The 20020-nt window shown below is 29.6% G+C and overlaps 6 protein-coding genes across 9 annotated transcripts; 4 read left to right on the plus strand and 2 right to left on the minus strand.

Moving 5' to 3' along the window:
- The first annotated feature begins 105 nt into the window (after positions 1-105).
- On the plus strand, positions 106-3520 carry LOC112637038 (mitochondrial ribosome-associated GTPase 2). Of its 2 annotated transcripts, none has more exons than XM_011271229.2 (7): positions 106-148; positions 1687-1917; positions 1986-2105; positions 2198-2536; positions 2762-2900; positions 2980-3212; positions 3319-3520. In XM_011271229.2, the coding sequence occupies exons 2-7, from the start codon at positions 1687-1689 to the stop codon at positions 3478-3480; spliced, it is 1224 nt and encodes a 407-aa protein (XP_011269531.1). In that variant the 5' UTR covers positions 106-148; the 3' UTR covers positions 3481-3520. The 2 variants fall into 2 exon arrangements, with proteins under 2 accessions (XP_011269531.1, XP_025270565.1); XM_025414780.1 differs by lacking the exon at positions 106-148 and adding an exon at positions 1512-1577.
- LOC105259342 (ferredoxin-fold anticodon-binding domain-containing protein 1) lies at positions 326-1536 on the plus strand. The gene is made up of 2 exons (XM_025414782.1): positions 326-587; positions 682-1536. The coding sequence occupies exons 1-2, from the start codon at positions 404-406 to the stop codon at positions 1512-1514; spliced, it is 1017 nt and encodes a 338-aa protein (XP_025270567.1). The 5' UTR covers positions 326-403; the 3' UTR covers positions 1515-1536.
- LOC105259341 (alanine--tRNA ligase, cytoplasmic) lies at positions 3520-8789 on the minus strand. Its single transcript, XM_011271226.3, has 15 exons — positions 8615-8789; positions 8205-8378; positions 7927-8115; positions 7678-7823; positions 7275-7466; positions 6848-7138; positions 6662-6771; positions 6311-6585; positions 5896-6219; positions 5570-5828; positions 5248-5500; positions 4906-5170; positions 4537-4821; positions 4287-4464; positions 3520-4212 (listed from the first exon to the last, which is right to left on the minus strand). Exons 2-15 carry the CDS (start codon positions 8334-8336, stop codon positions 3539-3541), a joined length of 3573 nt encoding a protein of 1190 aa, XP_011269528.2. The 5' UTR covers positions 8337-8378; positions 8615-8789; the 3' UTR covers positions 3520-3538.
- Positions 8790-9104: 315 nt separating this feature from the next.
- LOC105259340 (probable 28S ribosomal protein S25, mitochondrial) lies at positions 9105-10247 on the plus strand. Its single transcript, XM_011271225.3, has 3 exons — positions 9105-9316; positions 9409-9515; positions 9630-10247. The coding sequence occupies exons 1-3, from the start codon at positions 9180-9182 to the stop codon at positions 9899-9901; spliced, it is 516 nt and encodes a 171-aa protein (XP_011269527.1). The 5' UTR covers positions 9105-9179; the 3' UTR covers positions 9902-10247.
- Positions 10248-10332: 85 nt separating this feature from the next.
- On the minus strand, positions 10333-12284 carry LOC105259339 (probable RNA-binding protein 18). 3 transcript variants are annotated; one of them, XM_025414810.1, is made up of 6 exons: positions 12153-12284; positions 11808-12073; positions 11439-11536; positions 11013-11226; positions 10727-10803; positions 10334-10633 (listed from the first exon to the last, which is right to left on the minus strand). In XM_025414810.1, exons 2-6 carry the CDS (start codon positions 11811-11813, stop codon positions 10417-10419), a joined length of 612 nt encoding a protein of 203 aa, XP_025270595.1. In that variant the 5' UTR covers positions 11814-12073; positions 12153-12284; the 3' UTR covers positions 10334-10416. The 3 variants fall into 3 exon arrangements, with proteins under 3 accessions (XP_019885557.1, XP_025270595.1, XP_025270594.1); XM_025414809.1 differs by having other exon boundaries at positions 11808-12284; XM_020029998.2 differs by lacking the exons at positions 11808-12073; positions 12153-12284 and having other exon boundaries at positions 10333-10633; positions 11013-11308; positions 11439-11534.
- Positions 12285-12323: 39 nt separating this feature from the next.
- LOC105259338 (WASH complex subunit 5) lies at positions 12324-18675 on the plus strand. The gene is made up of 17 exons (XM_025414808.1): positions 12324-12591; positions 12799-12901; positions 13008-13199; positions 13328-13542; positions 13624-13990; positions 14306-14581; positions 14719-14944; positions 15029-15264; positions 15428-15679; positions 15742-15924; positions 15993-16109; positions 17067-17239; positions 17318-17580; positions 17658-17835; positions 17895-18115; positions 18262-18415; positions 18482-18675. The coding sequence occupies exons 1-17, from the start codon at positions 12470-12472 to the stop codon at positions 18633-18635; spliced, it is 3432 nt and encodes a 1143-aa protein (XP_025270593.1). The 5' UTR covers positions 12324-12469; the 3' UTR covers positions 18636-18675.
- Positions 18676-20020: the final 1345 nt, after the last annotated feature.

Below are 20020 nucleotides of genomic sequence, written 5' to 3' on the forward strand. Positions count from 1 at the left end.
ACTGTAAAAGTTTCTAATCATTTGCCCAATCATCATCGTTTATGTATGAAAATTCATGGTTATATTTTAAATGTAGTGAGGAAAAATATATTTTAATAAAAATTGATTATATTCTTAAAGAGTTTATCTCTTTATAATAAGATAAAAGGTTAGTTCAATTTATCAAATACACTCAAAATCAGTTTGTTTGCAATTATAAACAAATACAAATAATGATAATTAATTTTCTTAACCTATGCTAAGTGTTAAGTCAAATATATAGATATATATGTGCTAAATAACTTTTATAAGTTTTGAAAACATTTTTAAATTTGAAGAATTTTAATATTAAGTTTTTCTATATCTGGAAAGAAAAGCATTAATCCAATAAAATCTTACAATTCGATTATTTCGAGAAAGAAGAATGAAGACTTCGATATTTAACAAAGATGATTTTGTATTGCTAGTAGGAGAAGGCAATTTCTCATTTTCGGTAGCATTATTGCAGCACAATTTAAACATCAAGCTTATTGCTAGTTGCTACGAATCTAGTATGAGTCAAGAGCAAAAAACTGCAACAAAAAATATAAAATATCTTCAAAATAATGGTTAGTGAATTGTATGAATCTGTATATATCGTAATATCGTAATCAAATTGTGCAATTAATTGAAAGGAAAACTCATTTGTGCTTTTCTTTCCAGGTATCTGTGTATTATTTGATGTGGATGCTACAAAATTGGAAGAATGCCTTGCGTTAAGATCTAAACTATTTGATAAAATTATTTTTAACTTTCCTCATGTTGGTGGTAAAATGAGAATAGAAAAAAATAGGGAATTGCTAAAGAACTTTTTTGTATCATCCCAAAAAATGATAAAAGAAAATGGTCAAGTACTAGTGACATTGTGTAATGGTCAAGGTGGAACACCTATGGACAATCCCAAGAGACGTTGGGATGATTCATGGAAAATTGTAGAAATGGCTGCACATGGAAATTTTATATTAACAAAAATAGAGCCCTTTTCATGGCAATCTTTTCAAGATTTTGTTGTAACAGGCTATCGCAGTTTAGAAAAGCAATTTCATACAGCAGACTCATTGACACATTTTTTTGTAAAGAGCGAGCCACCTACAATATATAATATTGTACCTAGCAATAAAATAGACATTTTGAAGTACAATATAAATAATATCACATGGAAAGAAATAACAAACAATATCGAAAATAAATCAGTTTACAATGTCAAGTGTATTTATCCATGTACATTTATATTTGATCTAACTTTATCCACTGACATGGATTTTAATATAGCTGAATTTTATCAATCATTGTATAATTCTGCAGGAGTTATCATTCATAATATTGATTTTATTGATTATTACCTGTCTCCTATTGACAAGAAGATAAAAAGAACTTGTAGAATAACTTACAAATCGAATTATATACCTTTATATAAAAAAAGAGTTATTGAATTGCATCATAATGCAATTACAAATTTTATAGAGGATAATTTTCAAGTTACTATCTCAAGATAGTCTAAATACATAACTAGCTAAAACACAAATCATTAAAAAATAAAGCTATATTTCATTAAAATGGTACACATATATACATTAATTTATCTTAATATAATTAAGATATATATTAATATATATATATTAATGATATAAATTCATAAATAATAAATTCTTTTGTAATTATTTTCAGATGCATTGCCTTCGTCGTTTAAGTAATATTGTTGCATGTAATACAATTCAAATACAAAGCTGCAAAACTATATTGAACAGGAATAAATGCAAAATCTCAAATACGAACTTATTTAGGACATTGTCTGTCACTGCATGTGTACATGAGAAGAAATCTGTAGCCAAAGCTTTACGAAGTACAAAACCAAAATCAAAACATGATACTCTGCAGTATTTTGTTGATATAAAACAGGTAGAAATATTGTCTTGCATCAAATTTAAAATATTTAACATCAGTTTATACAAATATGAAATTATTAGACAAGAACAATCGGAGGGAAAGGTGGAGATGGTGAAATATCATTTTTACGATTGTGGGTCAACGACCGAGCTGGCCCTGATGGAGGTGATGGTGGAAGTGGTGGTCATGTAATATTTGAAGTAAGATTATATGTGAATAATAAAATATGAATCTCTTTATATATCACATCTGATTTTATGGCAAAGATTATATAATGTTCATTTTATTTTAGGCAAAAAAAGATGTGAAAGATCTTCGAAATGTACAGTCTGTGATTAGAGCTGAAGATGGTGAAAAGGGTTATACTAAAGACTGCTTCGGCAAAAACGCTGAACACAATGTGGTAAAAGTACCTATTGGAACCATTGTGCGTGATCTAAACAATAAAATATTAGCAGATTTGGACCAAGATGGGATGATGTTTATTGCCGCGAGAGGTGGTGCCGGTGGACATGGAAATTCTTTTTTTAAATCAGATACTCAACAATCGCCAGAAATATCCGAGTATGGCGCGATAGGAGAAGACTTACGATATGTATTAGAAATAAGAAGTATGGCCCATGTTGGATTAGTGAGTGTTATACGTATATGTATTATCTCTTGAAAATCATAATTATTGTTATGATTCTCTGTTATTATTTAGTCGAAAAAATTTAATTTTCAAGAATCAATAATTTAAATATTTATATATTATAAAGTATCATAAATACATTATAAAATATTTTTATTATTTAAGATAAAATCGCGAACGCGTGTACAATTTTTATTTCATATTTTGCTCTGAACTTGTATATAGATTGGTCTACCAAATGCTGGCAAAAGTACACTTTTAAGAGCTATATCTAGAGCTAGGCCAAAGGTAGCAGCATATCCTTTCACTACTCTAAGACCTCACATAGGCATGATACAGTATGATGATTATGAACAAGTTGCAGGTAATTTATATTTGATATAAGAGAAACCATTTTTTTTTCTTTTTTTTTCCTCATTCTATTTTACCATTATTTGTTTCAGTGGCCGATATGCCTGGTCTTATAGAAGACTCACACAAGAATAAAGGGCTTGGTGTAACTTTCCTCAAGCATGCAGAACGTTGTGCTGCTTTAATATTTATTTTAGACATTACAGTGGATGAACCATGGAAAGCTCTAGAAGTTCTAAAATATGAAATTAGTCAGTTTAATGAAAAATTAAACGACAGACCTCAAATTGTTGTAGCAAACAAAATGGATTTGCCAAATGCTGAAGTACGTGCAATCAATTTAAAAATCTCTCAATGTATTAATTATTATCCGATTAATTCATTCAAAAATTTCAAGTAATTTTTAAATACAGTTGTAATTTATATTTCAGGTTAATTTACAATCGCTCAAGAAATATATAAATCTACCAGTTATTCCTATTTCTGCCAAGTTAGGTACAAATATCTCTACTTTACTGAAGGAAATTAGGATACTATATGATAATATTAAAACCAATATATCAGAAGAAAATGACAATGACTTAACACAATGAAGTGCATTTGAGTGGAAAATGTGCAAATAAATGTTTTTATTGCAATAGCTAATAGTTATTAATAATTAAAATTACATTTTGTACAAAATGTAAAATTCTCTACTACACATTTTACTTGCGGCTGATTCAAAATTGTAGAAAACCATCTATTTAAATTTATATACTGCTTTCTATGATGTGGATCCAATACATATTCGTACAGAGGTAATAATGTAACAAAAACGGATATATCTGCAAGAGTAATTCTTTCTCCTATCAAGTATGTTCTTATATGTAATGTATTGTCCAATGTTCTTAAAGCAAAAAGAACATCTTCTTTCGAAACCTTTGCGTTTGTTTTCATTTCTTTTGATACCGAAATATCAAGTGATGGAAGCACCCAGCCACTGACTGCCGGTAAAATGTGATTTTGTGCATAATTTGTCCATTGCAAAACTTTGCTAGATGCAAACAAATCATCTTCACGCCGTAGCTGCGAATTCGATAAAAAGAACGCGATAGCATTGCTATCATATAATGTGAAATCTGCTGCTTTTAATATTATGTTGCTGGAATATAATTTTTCATTTTCAATTTGCTTAATAGTCAAGCATTTGTTACTATATCGCGCGATTATTTGTGCCAAATAACATTTAGCACTCCCAATGTTCGCGTAAAGTATCAATTTTGACGAGTCCACATCACATCGATTATCATTTTCTATAATCTTATTATTGTTAGCGGTATTATTGTCTGAAAGCAAATACACAATTCCTCTCATTTCTACAGAATAAATTATATAATAACAACATATAATTTCTACTTACCTATAATTCCAAGTTTTTGGTTGGCAAACTCATTGGCTCTGCTTATTATTTCATTCAAACACGCTATATTAGTTCCGGAAGCTTGAGCAGATTCAGGTTTCCCGCCTCCTTTGCCTTGCATCGCAGGCGCGATTACTTGGATCCACTCGTTTGCTTTCAGTCCTTTAGAAACTGCGGACTATAAATAATTTCATTCGATATATGATTGTTTTTTTCTATCACGATGCATCTCAGAATAAAACCTTTTTACCTTTGGCACAGAACTGAGAGCAAATATCTTTTTGACATCGCGATCGATACTTATAAGCAAAGCGCTAGTTTCTGGCGATAAAACTCGAATCTTTTTTAATGCTGAATCCAGAGCTTTCGTATTACTGTACGCTTCCAGAACCTCGACTAAGACTTGGCATCCAACTCTGGACTGTATTATAGATTGAATAGTTTCTACAACTGTATTAGCAACAGCTGCCTTTGCTGCTCGTTCCTTATCGTCGAGAGATTTCTTTAATTCTTTTAGCGTGGCACGCATGTTATCCTAAATGCAAAGAAATAAATTATTTGTACAACGAATAAAATATTTATTATTAATTTAAACAAAAGTTTCATTAAACATAATTACCTTTCTCCAGCTAGGAATAACGGCATGCATTATTTCCTCTGTCAATTCCACTATTTTCTTCACATATTCTTTGGAATTTGTTCCAGAGTTGTCAGTTTCAATCGTTTCCCGAAGATGGGATAATTGATTTTGCAACAATGTTGCAGTTCTGAAAGCTTTGGCTGCTTCCGGCCCGGTCAGCGCTACTATACGTCTAATACCTTTAGCAATAGCTTCTTCGCTAGCTATTATAAAATCACCTATATGGCCAGTGTAATGTAAATGTCTGTGAAAAAAAATCGTAAATTTAAAGAAGCGAACATTTGAAACATGTGTTTGCAACCTTTTATGAATAGCACTTACGTTCCACCGCAAAATTCCACGCTAGTTTCAAGAGCAGCTGTACTCAGAGGATTCTTTTCTAGATCATCAACCGGTATACCCATACTAATAACGCGTACTGGATCAGGATACGTCTCTTCGAACATTGCACGCAAACCCTGAATAGTTTTCGCTAAAGCTAGATTACTCTCCTTAGCATAAATTTTTTTATTCTCTTTGACCATATCAGCAGTAATGTTTTCCGTGTTCTTTACTTGTTCCGTTGTCATTGGTCCTAGAAAATTAATAATAAATAATGAGAATAAATTTGCATGATATAATTATATATTTTTCAATAATATACCTTTGTTTGTAAAGTCGAAACGGAGTCTATCGGGCGCGACTAACGATCCTTTCTGATCGGCTCCTGTTCCCAGAACTTTCCTAAGCGCATAATTCAAGGCATGTGTGGCACTATGATTAGCCATTACCAGCCGTCTGCGTGCCGTATCCACGTTTGTATAAACTTTATCTCCTTTTCTTAACGTACCCTCGCCTACGGTACCGATATGTAGGACATAACCAGCTCTAACTTGAACATTCTTCACACGAATCTCTGTAGCCTTGTAAGAAACAATATAGCAATATTAATAATATTAGTTTTTATCGCGGTTAAAAGTAAATTCATACCTCATCGTCGACTTTCACTAAAAATCCCTCATCGTATATCTGTCCTCCTTGTTCTGCATAAAAATTTGTTTTATCCAATAAAATGCCAACTTCTTCGCCAGAAGTTACTTGATCGACGAAAGTCTTAGCGCGTCTCAATGCAATTACAATACCGATACACGGTGCAAACTCATATTCCTCATATTTAACAGAACTAATCACTTTATAATCATATTTAGGAGAATCGTCTGTAGGTTTTATACCATGTTCTTGCATTTCAGTAATGGCATGGATATCCAAATTTATTTGGTCATCTATTCCACCAGCTTTATTTTGAGAAATTAACTATATAATTGAGGAAATATTTATGAAGGAATATATAAAAAAGTTTAATTCACATTAAATTAATAAATTAATTGTTATGAACGAAACATACCTGTGCTTGTTTCTTAGATTCTTCATAACCCGCCATATCGATTTTCAATCCTTTTTCCTCAGTCATTAGCTGAGTGAGATCTACCGGAAAACCATAAGTATCATATAAGCGCCACGCGACATCACCTGGTACAGTATCACTCGATTCTAATTTTGCTATAGTTCTGTTTAGCAAATTACGACCGCGCGATAAAGTTTTTAAAAATTGAGTTTCTTCCTCATTTACAATATCAATTATATTTTGTGGATCTTTTGTTACTTCTGGAAAAACTTCCCCTGTAACAACAAAAGATTGATTTTAAATAATATAATAAATATAGAGACTTTACTTATTATGATACAAAATATTTACCAAGAAGATCTACAACTACATTTACAAGAGATCCAAAGAATCCGGGCTTAGCATTTAATTTTTCGGTCGCATAACGTACAGCACGCCGTAAGATTCTTCTCAAAACGTATCTACATCGAATAGAAATTTCATATTATATTAAATATAAAAGAAAAGAGACAAGATGTTTTAAATAATCTCGCTTACCCTCTACCAGTATTATCAGGCATTCCTCCATCTGCTAAAGCAATTGTGATAGTACGAGCATGATCCGCCAAAACTCTATATGCCATATCAATTCCATCAACATCTTCGGCTCCTACTTTACCTTGATAAGATGGGGCACCTGTGGCCTTTTCAATTGCAGCAAACAGAGGCATGAATAAATCAGTATCATAATTAGCACGTTTATTCTGAATTACCGATACCAATCGTTCTAAGCCCAAACCACAATCTATATGTTTTCTTGGTAATGATTTAAGACTGCCATCTGATTCCCTGGAATTAATATAATTAACATAATTAAATTGTTTATTAAACTTAAAATAATTAATTAAATAAAAATTTATATGATTTATAAATAAGTTTATAACGAGTTTATAAATATATTAGAATTTACATGTAAATTAAATACCTATTGTATTGTATAAAGACCAGATTCCAGATTTCCAACACATCGGGATCATCCATGTTTACAAGATGAGCCGCTTCTCTACCACCAATACGATCGTAGTGTAGTTCGCTACATGGTCCACAGGGTCCAGTTTCACCCATTTCCCAAAAATTATCTTTCATGTTGCCTGGCAGAACATGCGAGGCAGGTATTCTGCAGATTTATATTATAAATTTCTATATCTCAAAATTAAAAAAAAAATGAAAATATCAATAAAAAAGAAAAAAAAAGATCACAATATAGAATTTAAAAAATTACAGAATATAAAATAATATACAAAATTACTATTGTTACTAAATTATATTGTTATTAAATTACAGATTTAAAATAATTGTATTCTAAAATGTGATTATAAAGAGAGTACCCAAGAGAAAGCCACAAATCTTTACACTCATCGTCTGGTGCCAATCCATTCTTTTCATCACCACCAAAATATGTTACATACAATCTATCAGCTGGTAGTTTCAATACATCTGTTAAAAATTCCCAAGCCCAAGCACATATTTCTTTCTAAAAAAATAAGCATTCTCTCTATAGATATAATTAAAATTATTATATATTAAAATTTAAGAGATATTATCCATTCTTCTTGCAATCTTAATTGATTGATTACCTTGAAGTAATCTCCAAAGGACCAATTTCCCATCATTTCAAAAAAAGTATGATGATAAACGTCTTTACCAACATCATCTAAATCATTGTGCTTGCCACCAGCTCTAATGCACTTTTGACTATTTACCACACGGACCCATTTTGCCATATCACTATTAGGATCAACTGTTCCTAAGAATATCGGCTTAAACTGAAATATATTTTTATAAGTAAGATATAAATGTATCATATAAAATTTTAACAAAATAATTATTGCAAGAATTACAATCGTATCAGTACCTGATTCATTCCAGCATTCGTAAAAAGCAAAGTTGGATCATCATGAGGTATTGTTGAACTCGAGTGCACATATTCATGACCCTTACTCTTGAAGAAGTCAATATAGGCTTGCCGTATCTGTTTTGCATTCATATTGATTGATGCTTTGATATTCTAGATTTTTTCAACTCTCTTCTATAAAGAAATGACAGTATATTATTGAGATATCAAGATACATATACATATATTGCAATAGTTAGCATATGGTGTCAGGTTGCATCTCACGTGAGATGCAAAATAATAAATTTATTAAGCAACGACAAAAGATATTTTTTTTGAAAAATTATGCAGTTATATTTTATAATACCAATAATATATTAAATTTATATATAAAAAAAAAGAAATTCATAACAGTTTGATGCATAACTTACTTTCAGATAAAACACTGAACTGGAAAGTCTAGGCAAACACAGCTGGTCGTACTGATAACGAAGACAAAAAGAGAAAGGAAGAAAAAAGAAAAAAATTCAGAGCACATGCATACAACTTGTGCTTTCGTGAACTGTCGTGAGCCGGTAACTTTGATAAGTGGAAAAAAAGTCACTGTACTGATATCACACAAGCTAATGAAATATAAAGAGAGCGTCCCGTTTGACCACGTTGCGATTGACCACAGCCAATTATATCGACCTGTGCCTAGGGTAACCAGCAACGATTAACCAATCAGAGAGTCCTATTTTGAATTGGCCAATTGGCGACGTGGTCAATCGGGTGCCACCCAATATAAAACATATCGAACGACGAGCTTGTTGATTGGTTGTCGGATAGAGTTTTTAGGGTTTCGAAAGTTGCAACGGTAGCCAATGAATATATTTGACAAAGCTTGTCGAACGCTAAATGTAATAATGCCTTTAAATTGATCGATTTTCAAGAACGATCTTTGTCAGCTGGTCAATGTATATGTAAATGTGACAACAATAAATAAATTTATGCAAAATGCCGTTTATGATAGGCAAGGAGCCCGTGCGGCGAACATTGAAATATCTAATGTCCGGTCCGTTGGTTTTAAAGGATAAAATACAGATATTAGCCATCAATTATAATACACATAGTGATCATCATCGAGGTGCAAGGTAAGGTTTTTGATTTCAGGTTATGTGTGATATGATATTGTATTACCTATCTCTCTTGATTTTTAATATAAATATAATTTCAATCTTTTTAGAGACTTTATATTTTGGCATTTATCGCAACTGCAGTATAAAAATCCAACCGTGCAAATAGTTACTTATAAAAATATGACACCGTCGCCATTCATAAAATGCTACTATGGTAAGATTTGTGATATTGTTACTTTATGAATAAGATTTATATTTAATATAACAATAGTTATATAGTTGCATTCAAAAGTACGTATTCTACAATGTAGAAAATATAAATTTACAGAAGATGGAAAAACAATGTTAATAGATATAGATAGTAAATCAAAGGACGAAATACTTCAGCATCTTGTAAGAGTAGTAGGAAAATCAAAAGCAACATTAAAACAAGAAGCTTTAACCAAGGAAGAGAAGGATAATCCAGCAAATTTTGGAGTAAAATGCAAAAAAAGCTGTATGTGTCATATCCCAGGACAAGTGCCATGTCCTGGTGTAGTACCTTTACCACATCATATGCGTGGAAAGTATATAATAGAAAAATTACAGAATAAAGAGTAGACACAAGCTATTAAAAGTTATTAAAAATTCTTATTATAATTGTATTATAATAATTGGATGTTATATAAATCATTATTTATCCAAAAAACATGAATAGTAAAAGTAATTTGCACATCTCAATATTTTGTTACAAAGCATCTCACAAATATGCGTTTATTATAAAAAAGATTTTCACATATTACGAAAATACATCAATGTATATATTAAGTATTATCAAACATGAATTTCTAGTTGTAATGTTTCTAGTATTTGTTTATAGGAATTTAAAATATTCACATATTTATCATAGGAATCATATTTCATTGCTTATCAGCATTGCACAACACAAAATGTATATAAAATTTTTTAAAATACAGCAAAGAATAGAATCTTTAATAAAAATAACATTACAAAATGTAGATTATTATAAATAACATAAATATTATCGTCATGAAAAAAAAAATGTTTTATTGTATGTGTGATAAATGAAAGAATATGAAATATTCTAATAAATATGAAATATGATTATACACAAATTATCTTCTTGGTTTATGGCGACTGTATGGTTTGTTATGATGATAATAGTTCCCACGGTTGTGATAACGTGTAGAGGTGGACGGTTTTTGATTTTCCGCTTTCTGATATAGATGTATAATTGGCGATCCTTCCAACGGTTTATTCAACTCAAATTCCTCCTCTGATTCTTTCATCAATTTAAGTTTTGCTTCAATAGCTTGGATTGCTGTTTCAAGACTGCACATAAATTGTATGATAATGTTTGTAGAGATTCTAATTATAAAAAAACTATTCCTAATCATCATTTTAAGAAATGTATAAAACTGTTACCTTATTTTTTTATCTTCTTTCTTTGCACCAGCTAAGGCAGGAATATCTATTTTTGGCTTTGGTTTCTCCATGTCCGACTAAATAAAAATTGATCTATATTACTACTTATTTTCATATTTTCTCTTGTATAATTTTGAAATATTTAAAATTATAAAACTTATAAATTAATGTATGTGTGTGTGTATATGGTGTGTTTCATAAAATAAACTATAATGCATTGTTATAAATAATTGAGACAGAAAGTTTATATTAAACAATTATGACAACTATGATTTTTATATCATACCTCAGTAACACTATGTGCCCATCTCACAATAATGTTCTTAGCTCCAACTTTTAGATTATGTAAAGCATCCTTTGCTGTTTTGGCATCTTGGATTGTTTTGTAAGTAACAAATGCATATCCTCTTGGCTGACCAGCTTGAGGCCCCGACCGATGAAATAGCAGGTCGAACTTTTCGATTGTGCCGTATTTTTGGACAAGTTTCAGGAGTTGGTACCGATTGACGAAAAAAGAGTTAGTTTTTCTTTTCAAATTTGTGTATACTTCAATATAAAATAGAACAAATTGCTTTCCTTTTACTATAATGCAAAATTATATATAATGCAATTCTTCAACATATATTTTTAGATATCAAATTTATTTTAAAAATATTATTAAATTTTATGAAATAAAAATATATATGTATTACAAATTTATATAAATACTTACTCATTAATTCTTAAATCTAAATTGCCTACCCATAAGCGCTTATCCTCAACTTGATTTGATTTTATGGGTTCTAATGGCAAAGGAACTTTAGTGTCTGGCTATAAATGATGAATAAAAATATTTTATTATTGCAATTAAGTTATCTCTAAGAATATTATTTTATAACGAATATAAAGGAGATATTTAAAGATATATTGACATTTCTTCAGATATTCATTTTTCAGAGTTAATTTACAAATGATTACTCTTAACTTTAAATATCTATAAATTACTTGCTTTATGACGAAGTTTATTTATTTTTTATCAATTATTTATTAATAATCATGAGCATGCTTCTAATCCTTCCTTATCAATACAACAAAGTCTTACCTCCATTCTAACGAGACGAGAGGGATAGACAGGTGTTGTCGAATTGATGAAATTAATACCGAGAAACCTTAGTTCTCATCGGTATTGATCGGCAATTCTAAACCAGCAAGAGAGGTTCTCCCGGTCTCTCCCCTCAAGTGCTTCAAATTATTCGTAAAATCTTGCGGAAGGAATGTGACAGTTCATTACTACAGCATTCGCAACATTTGACAGAAAAATCCTGAGAAAATTGGAGACAATCGTATTCACGCTATCACATCCGAGAGCTATTTTCAAAGCATCGTTGAGATGAAAATCTATAATAAACCGAATGTTTCATATGATTTCGCATTTTCCAAAACCTACTGCGCATAACTCTTGTGTAATTAATTCCCTGTATCGACTTGTATTTTTTTCCGATCACTAAATAAGATTATTGAAATCACTTGCGACAGTTTTACAGCCAGTAGTTTTATTTTTTCCTAAGGAAAAAACATTTATATAACGCTCCTTTGACATATTGCGGTTAAAATGGAAAGCGGCGAGTAATCATTATCGACGGACGATAATGATATGTCAAATGTTAAATTGTATATACAACGACCTAGCGTAACTTAACACTACTCCTGTCAAAAGTTGACAAGTATTTCGATGAGGAATGGTCATTGAAATTACTTAAAAAAATGGGCGACTTTTTGGCAACTAATAATATTTGCGGGCAGAATTTACTACGATTGGTATCTCGTGGAAATGCTATCATAGCTGAATTAATGCGACTGAAAGATTACGTGCCACCGGTCTTTAGGTTAGTTATTTATCGTAAATATAATTTTTTCATTTTCCAGCACATAATTAATATATTAATTACATCACTCATTAACTCGAGCGCATAATTAATTATATATTGTCGATATATATTAATTTTATATTAATATTCCTTTAAATAATTTCTATATTATACATATATTCGTGTGCGATAATTGTTACATTATTTTCTTGTTACATGGATCAGCTTGGATTCGAAACAATTGGTGCAAAAATATGGATCGATCATAATCGATTTTGCATATTTCAAAGCAGCTAGTGTTTACGAACAAAAAATAGAGGACGATCCGGTAAATACTTAGCATTCTTTCTATAATATTTCTATAAGATCATATTACATATATATTGTTAGAGAAAGAAATATATGAATATAAAATTATCTGTACTTTTTTCTAGACACTTCAAGAAACTGATGAAGAACTTCGAAATAATTTTTCAGACATACTTTCAAGATTTTATTTAGCTTTCGAAAGTATACATAAGTATGTCACAGATCTAAATTTTTATATTGATGAGTTGGGAGATGGCATTTATATACATCAATCGATAGAATCTATTATGGTCAATGAGGAAGGAAAACAATTAATGGTATATGTTTTTTTGCATTTATGAATGCTCAACAATTTTTACTTGGCACAAAAGAACATTGTGTAAATTGTAATATTAACATATCTAGTATGCACATATTAAAATAAGAGAATTGTATCTCTGTGCAGTGCGAAGCTGTATATTTATATGGTGTCATGTTGCTGTTGGTTGATTACCATTTTGAAGGTCGAATACGTGAAAGATTACTTGTGTCTTACCATCGATATAACGCACAGCGATCTTCTGCAACTAGAGTAGATGATGTTTGTATGCTTCTTCGTTCGACAGGATATGTGAGGACATTATCTAAAAGACCAGCTAATTATCCTGAGGAATATTTCAAGTATATATAATATATAAATATAAAAAGAACAGACAATAAATTATCTTTTCAGATTACAATTGAACATACATATTTTTCCAGGAGAGTAGCTTTGCGCGATTTTTTGATAGATCTTGTTATTGGTCGACTGCGTTCAGACGAAATTTATAATCAGACTCTTGCTTTTCCGCATCCAGAACATCGTAGTACCGCTGTAGCTGCACAAGCATCAATGTTAGTCATAATTTTGTCTTTTAAACCAACTATATTACATACACAAACTGCCATTATGAGAGAAATAGTGGACAGATTCTTTCCTGACAATTGGGTAATTAGTATTTATATGGGAACAGTGATTAATCTATGTGATTGGTGGTCTCCATATAAAGCTGCACGAACAGCATTGAATAATACACTTGAGAATTCAAATATGAAGGGAATTGCGCAAAAATATGGAGTGAGAATGGATGTAAGTAAAAATTTCACAAGTTTAAAAGTGATTATACATTTTGAAATAAACATGTGTAATATATTGTAAAAATAACTTTTATGTGAAAAAATATAAAAATTTGCCAATTTTTCTTTTAGAGTTAATGATATATTTGTTTTTTTTTTTGTCTCTTTTTATATTGTAATGAAAATCATTACAATACTTTTATATATTAAAAAGATATTTTATACAATATTCCTGGATTATAAAAGGATTATAAAAGGATAGATTTATATTCTCTCGTTTAGTCTCTTAGAATCTCTTCTTATTTGCTTCATAGAAAAAATATTCCAGAAATTGTTACAAGAGACTGAAGAAGTACAATTGGCAGGCACATTGGATGAAAATGCAACAGGTTCTTTAGTCAAGTTAGTAAGGGAGTGTAATGTTACATTACACTGGATTCTTTTGCACACAGCTACACCAACTATAGCATTAGAAGATTCAAAACGTTCACGTACTTTGCGTCAGTTGGTTATAACCGAGGGCAAATATACCACAGTAAAGTGTCTTCGATTATTATTGAGCACTGCCCAAATTGAACAAGATGTTAAACAGATGTATAAAGATGTATGTTTAAAATTATTTGTCATCATCATTTGTCAACTTATATATTTATTGCTTATACAAATTAAGAATTATATATAATTAATTATTAATATAAATTATATATAATACAATATTAAATTTTTTATTTTATATATTAGTTATTACTTGGAAAAGAAGCCAAGTGGTTGAAAGATAAAGGAATATGCGTTGAACGTATAACTGATCTTGTACAAATTTTTGGAGGTGCTAAACCTCTAGATGGTATTGATAAAAATCAGAATCTTTATACATGGTTTATGGAAATAAGTAAACATATTGATTCATTAAAACAAGAAGATGGGAGGAAGATAGTACAATTATTGCAAGCATTAGAACAAGTTCAGGGTAAAGAAGCTCAATTAACATATATCTATCAAAGAGATCAATATAAATGTAATGTATGTCAATATAATATATTTATGTTTTCAGAATTTCATCAATTAGAAAATAATCTACATATTTCGCAATATTTGGGCGATACACGCGAGACTTTACGCAATATGTTGCGTACGGGTAGTATATCTGAAGATATCATGATAAGTTTGAATATTGTAACAGATTGTTGTTATGCGTGGAATATAATGGAATCCTTTATTGATGTAATGCAAGAAAGTATAAAGGAAAATCCACCAACTGTCATCAAGTTAAAAGCTCTCTTTCTGAAAGTAAATATATACTATTAAAAATTATAGGGGAAATATATATATATATATATATATATATATATATATATATATATATACAAATTTATACTTATATATACAAATTTATACTTATATATACAAATTTATACTTATATGTACAAATTTATATATTATATTATTTTAGATGGCATCGGCATTGGAAACTCCGTTACTTAGAGTAAACCAAGCACGAAGTGCAGATTTATCTTCGGTGTCCCAATATTATAGCCGAGAACTCGAAGGATATGCTAGACGTGTTTTGCAAATTATACCTGAAACTGTGTTTGGCTTATTAGCAGAGATAGTACATCTTGAAACGAATGCATTTAAAGAAATTCCAACTAAACTACCCAAAGATAAACTCAAGGATTATGCACAATTGGCAGAGAGATTACAAGTATATTTGATTAATGAGTCTCCTTAATTTAGAAACAAATACACGTGCTAATATTTTTATAGATGGCAAAATTAACATACGCTGTGTCAGTTTTTACAAACGGCGTTTTATCACTGAGAAGTGTTTCTTTGGGAGTTTTGAGGGTCGATTCGCATCGTCTCTTAGAGGATGGTATACGTCAAGAACTTGTTAAAAAGGTCACTTTAGCTTTACACAATGGTCTCAATTTTGATCAAAAATCCAAGGTAAATTTTAATAAATAAAAAAAAATTTAATTTATAATATTATAAACTTGCCAAATATTTTTTTCTAGGCATCTCTTTTACAAAAATTACATAATTTATCCTCAATTATGGACGGATACAGAAAATCTTTTCAATATATTCAGGATTATATTAACATAAATAGCTTAAAAATATGGCATGAAGAAGTAAGAATATTATATATAATTTTAATATATAATAACTTGAACACATAATAAATTTTTACATATGCATATGTACACACACACTCGTATAAATTTTTTATTTTGTGTGTGTGTGTGTGTGTGTACAGGATGTCCGGAAAATCGCTCGCAGTACTTCGGGAAGTGATTCGGGAAAAAGAAGGAAAAAAGACTATATCATAGGTCCGAAAATAAGTCGTTTCCGAGTTATAACCACTTTTATGTTAAAAAAATCGTAATTTATAGTCTGCTTAGCATTCCTCTTTTTTAAAGTTTTTTTAAATTTAAATTTTTTAAATTTGAATTTAAATTTAAATTCAAATTTAAAAATTTAAATTCAAATTTAAAAATTCAAATTTAAATTTGAAAATTTGAATTTAAATTTAAAAATTTAAATTTAAATTTAAAAATTTGAATTTAAATTTTTAAATTTCAAATTTAAATTTAAATTTTTAAATTTGAATTTAAATTTGAATTTTTAAATTTGAATTTAAATTTAAATTTTAAAAATTTGAATTTAAAAATTCAAATTTAAATTTGAAATTTGAAAATTTGAATTTAAATTTAAATTCAAATTTAAAAATTCAAATTTAAATTTGAAATTTAAAAATTTAAATTCAAATTTTTAAATTTAAATTCAAATTTTTAAATTTAAATTCAAATTTTCAAATTTAAATTTAAATTTTTAAATTTGAATTTAAATTTAAATTCAAATTAAAAAAATTTAAATTTAAAAAAACTTTAAAAAAGAGGAATGCTAAGCGGACTGTAAATTACGATTTTTTAAACATAAAAGTGGTTATAACTCGGAAACGACTTATTTTCGGACCTATGATATAGTCTTTTTTCCTTCTTTTTGGGTCCCGAATCACTTCCCGAATTACTGCGAGCGATTTTCCAGACACCCTGTATATACATATATGTATATAATACAAATTTTAGATTACATATATTATAAATAACGCGGTTGAAGAAGAACGTAGAGGCTCCTCCTCGGTATTAGGAAAATCATGGAGACAGTTTCAAGAAGATAAACATGCATTTTCAACAGATAATAATTCCTTGACCTTCATGGGTAGACTCGCTAGGGAGATCATCCGTATTACCGAACCCCGGTATAATGTTATATTTATTTAGATTTCATGCTTATATTAAATAATTATTGCCTTTTTAATCCTTTTATATTTTTTTAGAACCACTGTGTATATAGAACATTCTCTAGCATGGTACGATATTAAAACACAAATTGAAGTTTTAAATTACAAAGTCTTCTCTGTGATATTAGAAACGATAGGTACGCCGGGATTATCAGGACTGGATAAACTTATTTCTTTCTTTATTGTCGTGGAACTAGAAAGTTTGGTTCATTATATAGAAAAGAGTTTACGGAACAAAACGTGGATGTCTCTGTTGGAAGATTGTGAAGCTACTCTGAGTTCTTTAGACAGTGCCAAGGGTAAAAATTTGAGATGTATGAGAAAAATAACTAATGAATATTATTTAGTAAACTTTAACTATATATATATACCTTAGGTAACATTACAAAACTTCACAATACTATAAGCAATAATAAATTATGGTTACCGGCGCTTGAATGGACATTGAAAATAGGTCACTATCAATTGCTTAGGAAAAAAATTGCTTACGAGCTAAATACCGCTTGCAAATTTGAAGCAAAACATATGGAAGCGGCACTTCAAACATTAAATGCGTATGTAAAAAAGACTAATTCAATTTTACTTCTTTTTTTACAATCGTTATTCTTTACAGAGCCGTCTTGTGCGAAATAGCGAGAAAAGATAGCAATAATAAAACTGAACCAGAAAAAAGCGAATTGCTTCACGAACTGAGTGTGCGATTGGACTGGGCTGGCATCAGTGATCCGCATAATAAAGTTTATATCAAATCACCAAAAATAGATAATATAGCTCTTATTATCTTCTTGTTTACAGCATCGCAATTGAATAAATTATATTACTGTAAAAATACAGGTAAATTTATCATTTTTTATTATACATTAATTCGACAATATATATATTATTAGATATTCTATAATAAAATTATATATTATAATTAAACATTTATATATATATATATATATATATATATATATATATATTTTATTTATTTATTGCAGCAAGTCTTTTAAGTAAGAAATATCAAGATCCCATTGACGCTGTAGTATTTGCGATAGGAATACAAACAATTCTTTGTCAATTTCACGTTTCTGTAATAAATCGTTATGTAAAATATCTTTGTATGTATATCCTATCATTTGTTACCATGGAAAGGTAAGAATAACTTTATCAATCTCGATACGGATGTAATAATATTAATAAAAATATTTTATCTTTTAGCACAAAAGCAGGAAGTGATATAGAAACTGAAGCAATTGCCAATATCCATTTTTTGGAGCTTTTCGTGAAATATTCTGGCATTCCACGTTCTCTGATTCTTAAGGAGATACCTGTCGTCGTATTAGATCATTCTCTAATTAAAATGACAAAATGATGCAACTGATATGAAAATTGTAATCTAATATCGTGTATTATATAAATTTATCTTGTACTATTATATTCTTATATAGACGTTATATATGCATTTCATATAATGAATAAAAAAAAATAATTGCGTAATTTTTTTCTTATTATTTTCTTGTCATTCACGTTTTTCCACCTTCCTGCTAATTTGCAAATTGAAGCTTTAATTTAGCCATTTAGAAAATTAATTTGTATTTAATTTAATTTTAATGTCTTCTACTCTGTTTTAATTTATCGGTCAAATCTAATGTATACATTTGAAGAAATGCACAGAGCTTACAATGTAAATTAGATAAAAGCGTAGGCGTGGCATGTATCATTACGAAATGATGTCCTTAGGGGAAACATCGCCCACTGCGTATACTATCGTATTGCGGGGAAATTTCGCATACGCATCGGCGGCTAGATGACGAAGGCGATATACATGGCGGCAATAGCGGCGACGGCGGTTTCGGCGTCTCTTTATATCCTCCATTCCCAAGAATGTATACGCTTTCAAATACCCTTTTGCATTCTAAGAGCCATCCGCGCGTCCGCAATTGCGGCTATTTCATCAACAGGAATTTCAATGGGACCATAAAATATCGATCGGTCAGGAACTTTAAGAAATTAAAGAAAAATACGGTCCAGTGACAATGGGGGCGACGACGGGGATGACAACGCCGCCGGCGGTCGTGACGCCGATGTCGGCGGCTTCGCATACGCGTACAAAACGACGCGAAATCGTGTCTGAGCCCAGTTCTCAGCTCGTATGCGTACGTGGATCAAGTCGACGTTCTTCCTATCGAAAAATATTCGAAAAATCTCTGGTCTCGCGCGCGATCTTTGATCAGCGCGTATCACAAAAATTCATCTCGATTACCTGAAAAAAATATACAAATATGATTAGAAACATTGGTTTTTTTAGACTTTTATTTTTTGTTACGTGGGACACACAACACACAATATGCCGCATTCGATGACATCTCTTTATATTTTAAATTTATTAAAATAATTGAATTTGTTTAAGAGCAAGTGTCTCTCTCTCTAATCGATTTAAATCATTATTTTGAAAATTATATTTAAAAAAATATATTATAAAATGAATAAAAAATATTTTTTGTGAAAATTTAAAAATATTTTAATCCAAAGTTACAAAAAATATATAATATTTTTATTATAAATAATTTATATGTATATAAATTTTCGAGTATTTTTATTTATAATATTGAAAGCGAAAATAGAAGTTGTCACTTCGCTACTAATACTAACAGAATTTGCTTCCTTTAGAAATTAGATTCAAAATATATAAATATTATAATATTTATATATTTATATAAAATTATATTATTTTATTATATTTTAATAAAATAAATT

The sequence above is a fragment of the Camponotus floridanus genome, unplaced genomic scaffold (assembly GCF_003227725.1).
Source record: "Camponotus floridanus strain SB8 unplaced genomic scaffold, Cflo_v7.5 scaffold9, whole genome shotgun sequence".
NCBI lineage: Eukaryota > Metazoa > Arthropoda > Insecta > Hymenoptera > Formicidae > Camponotus > Camponotus floridanus.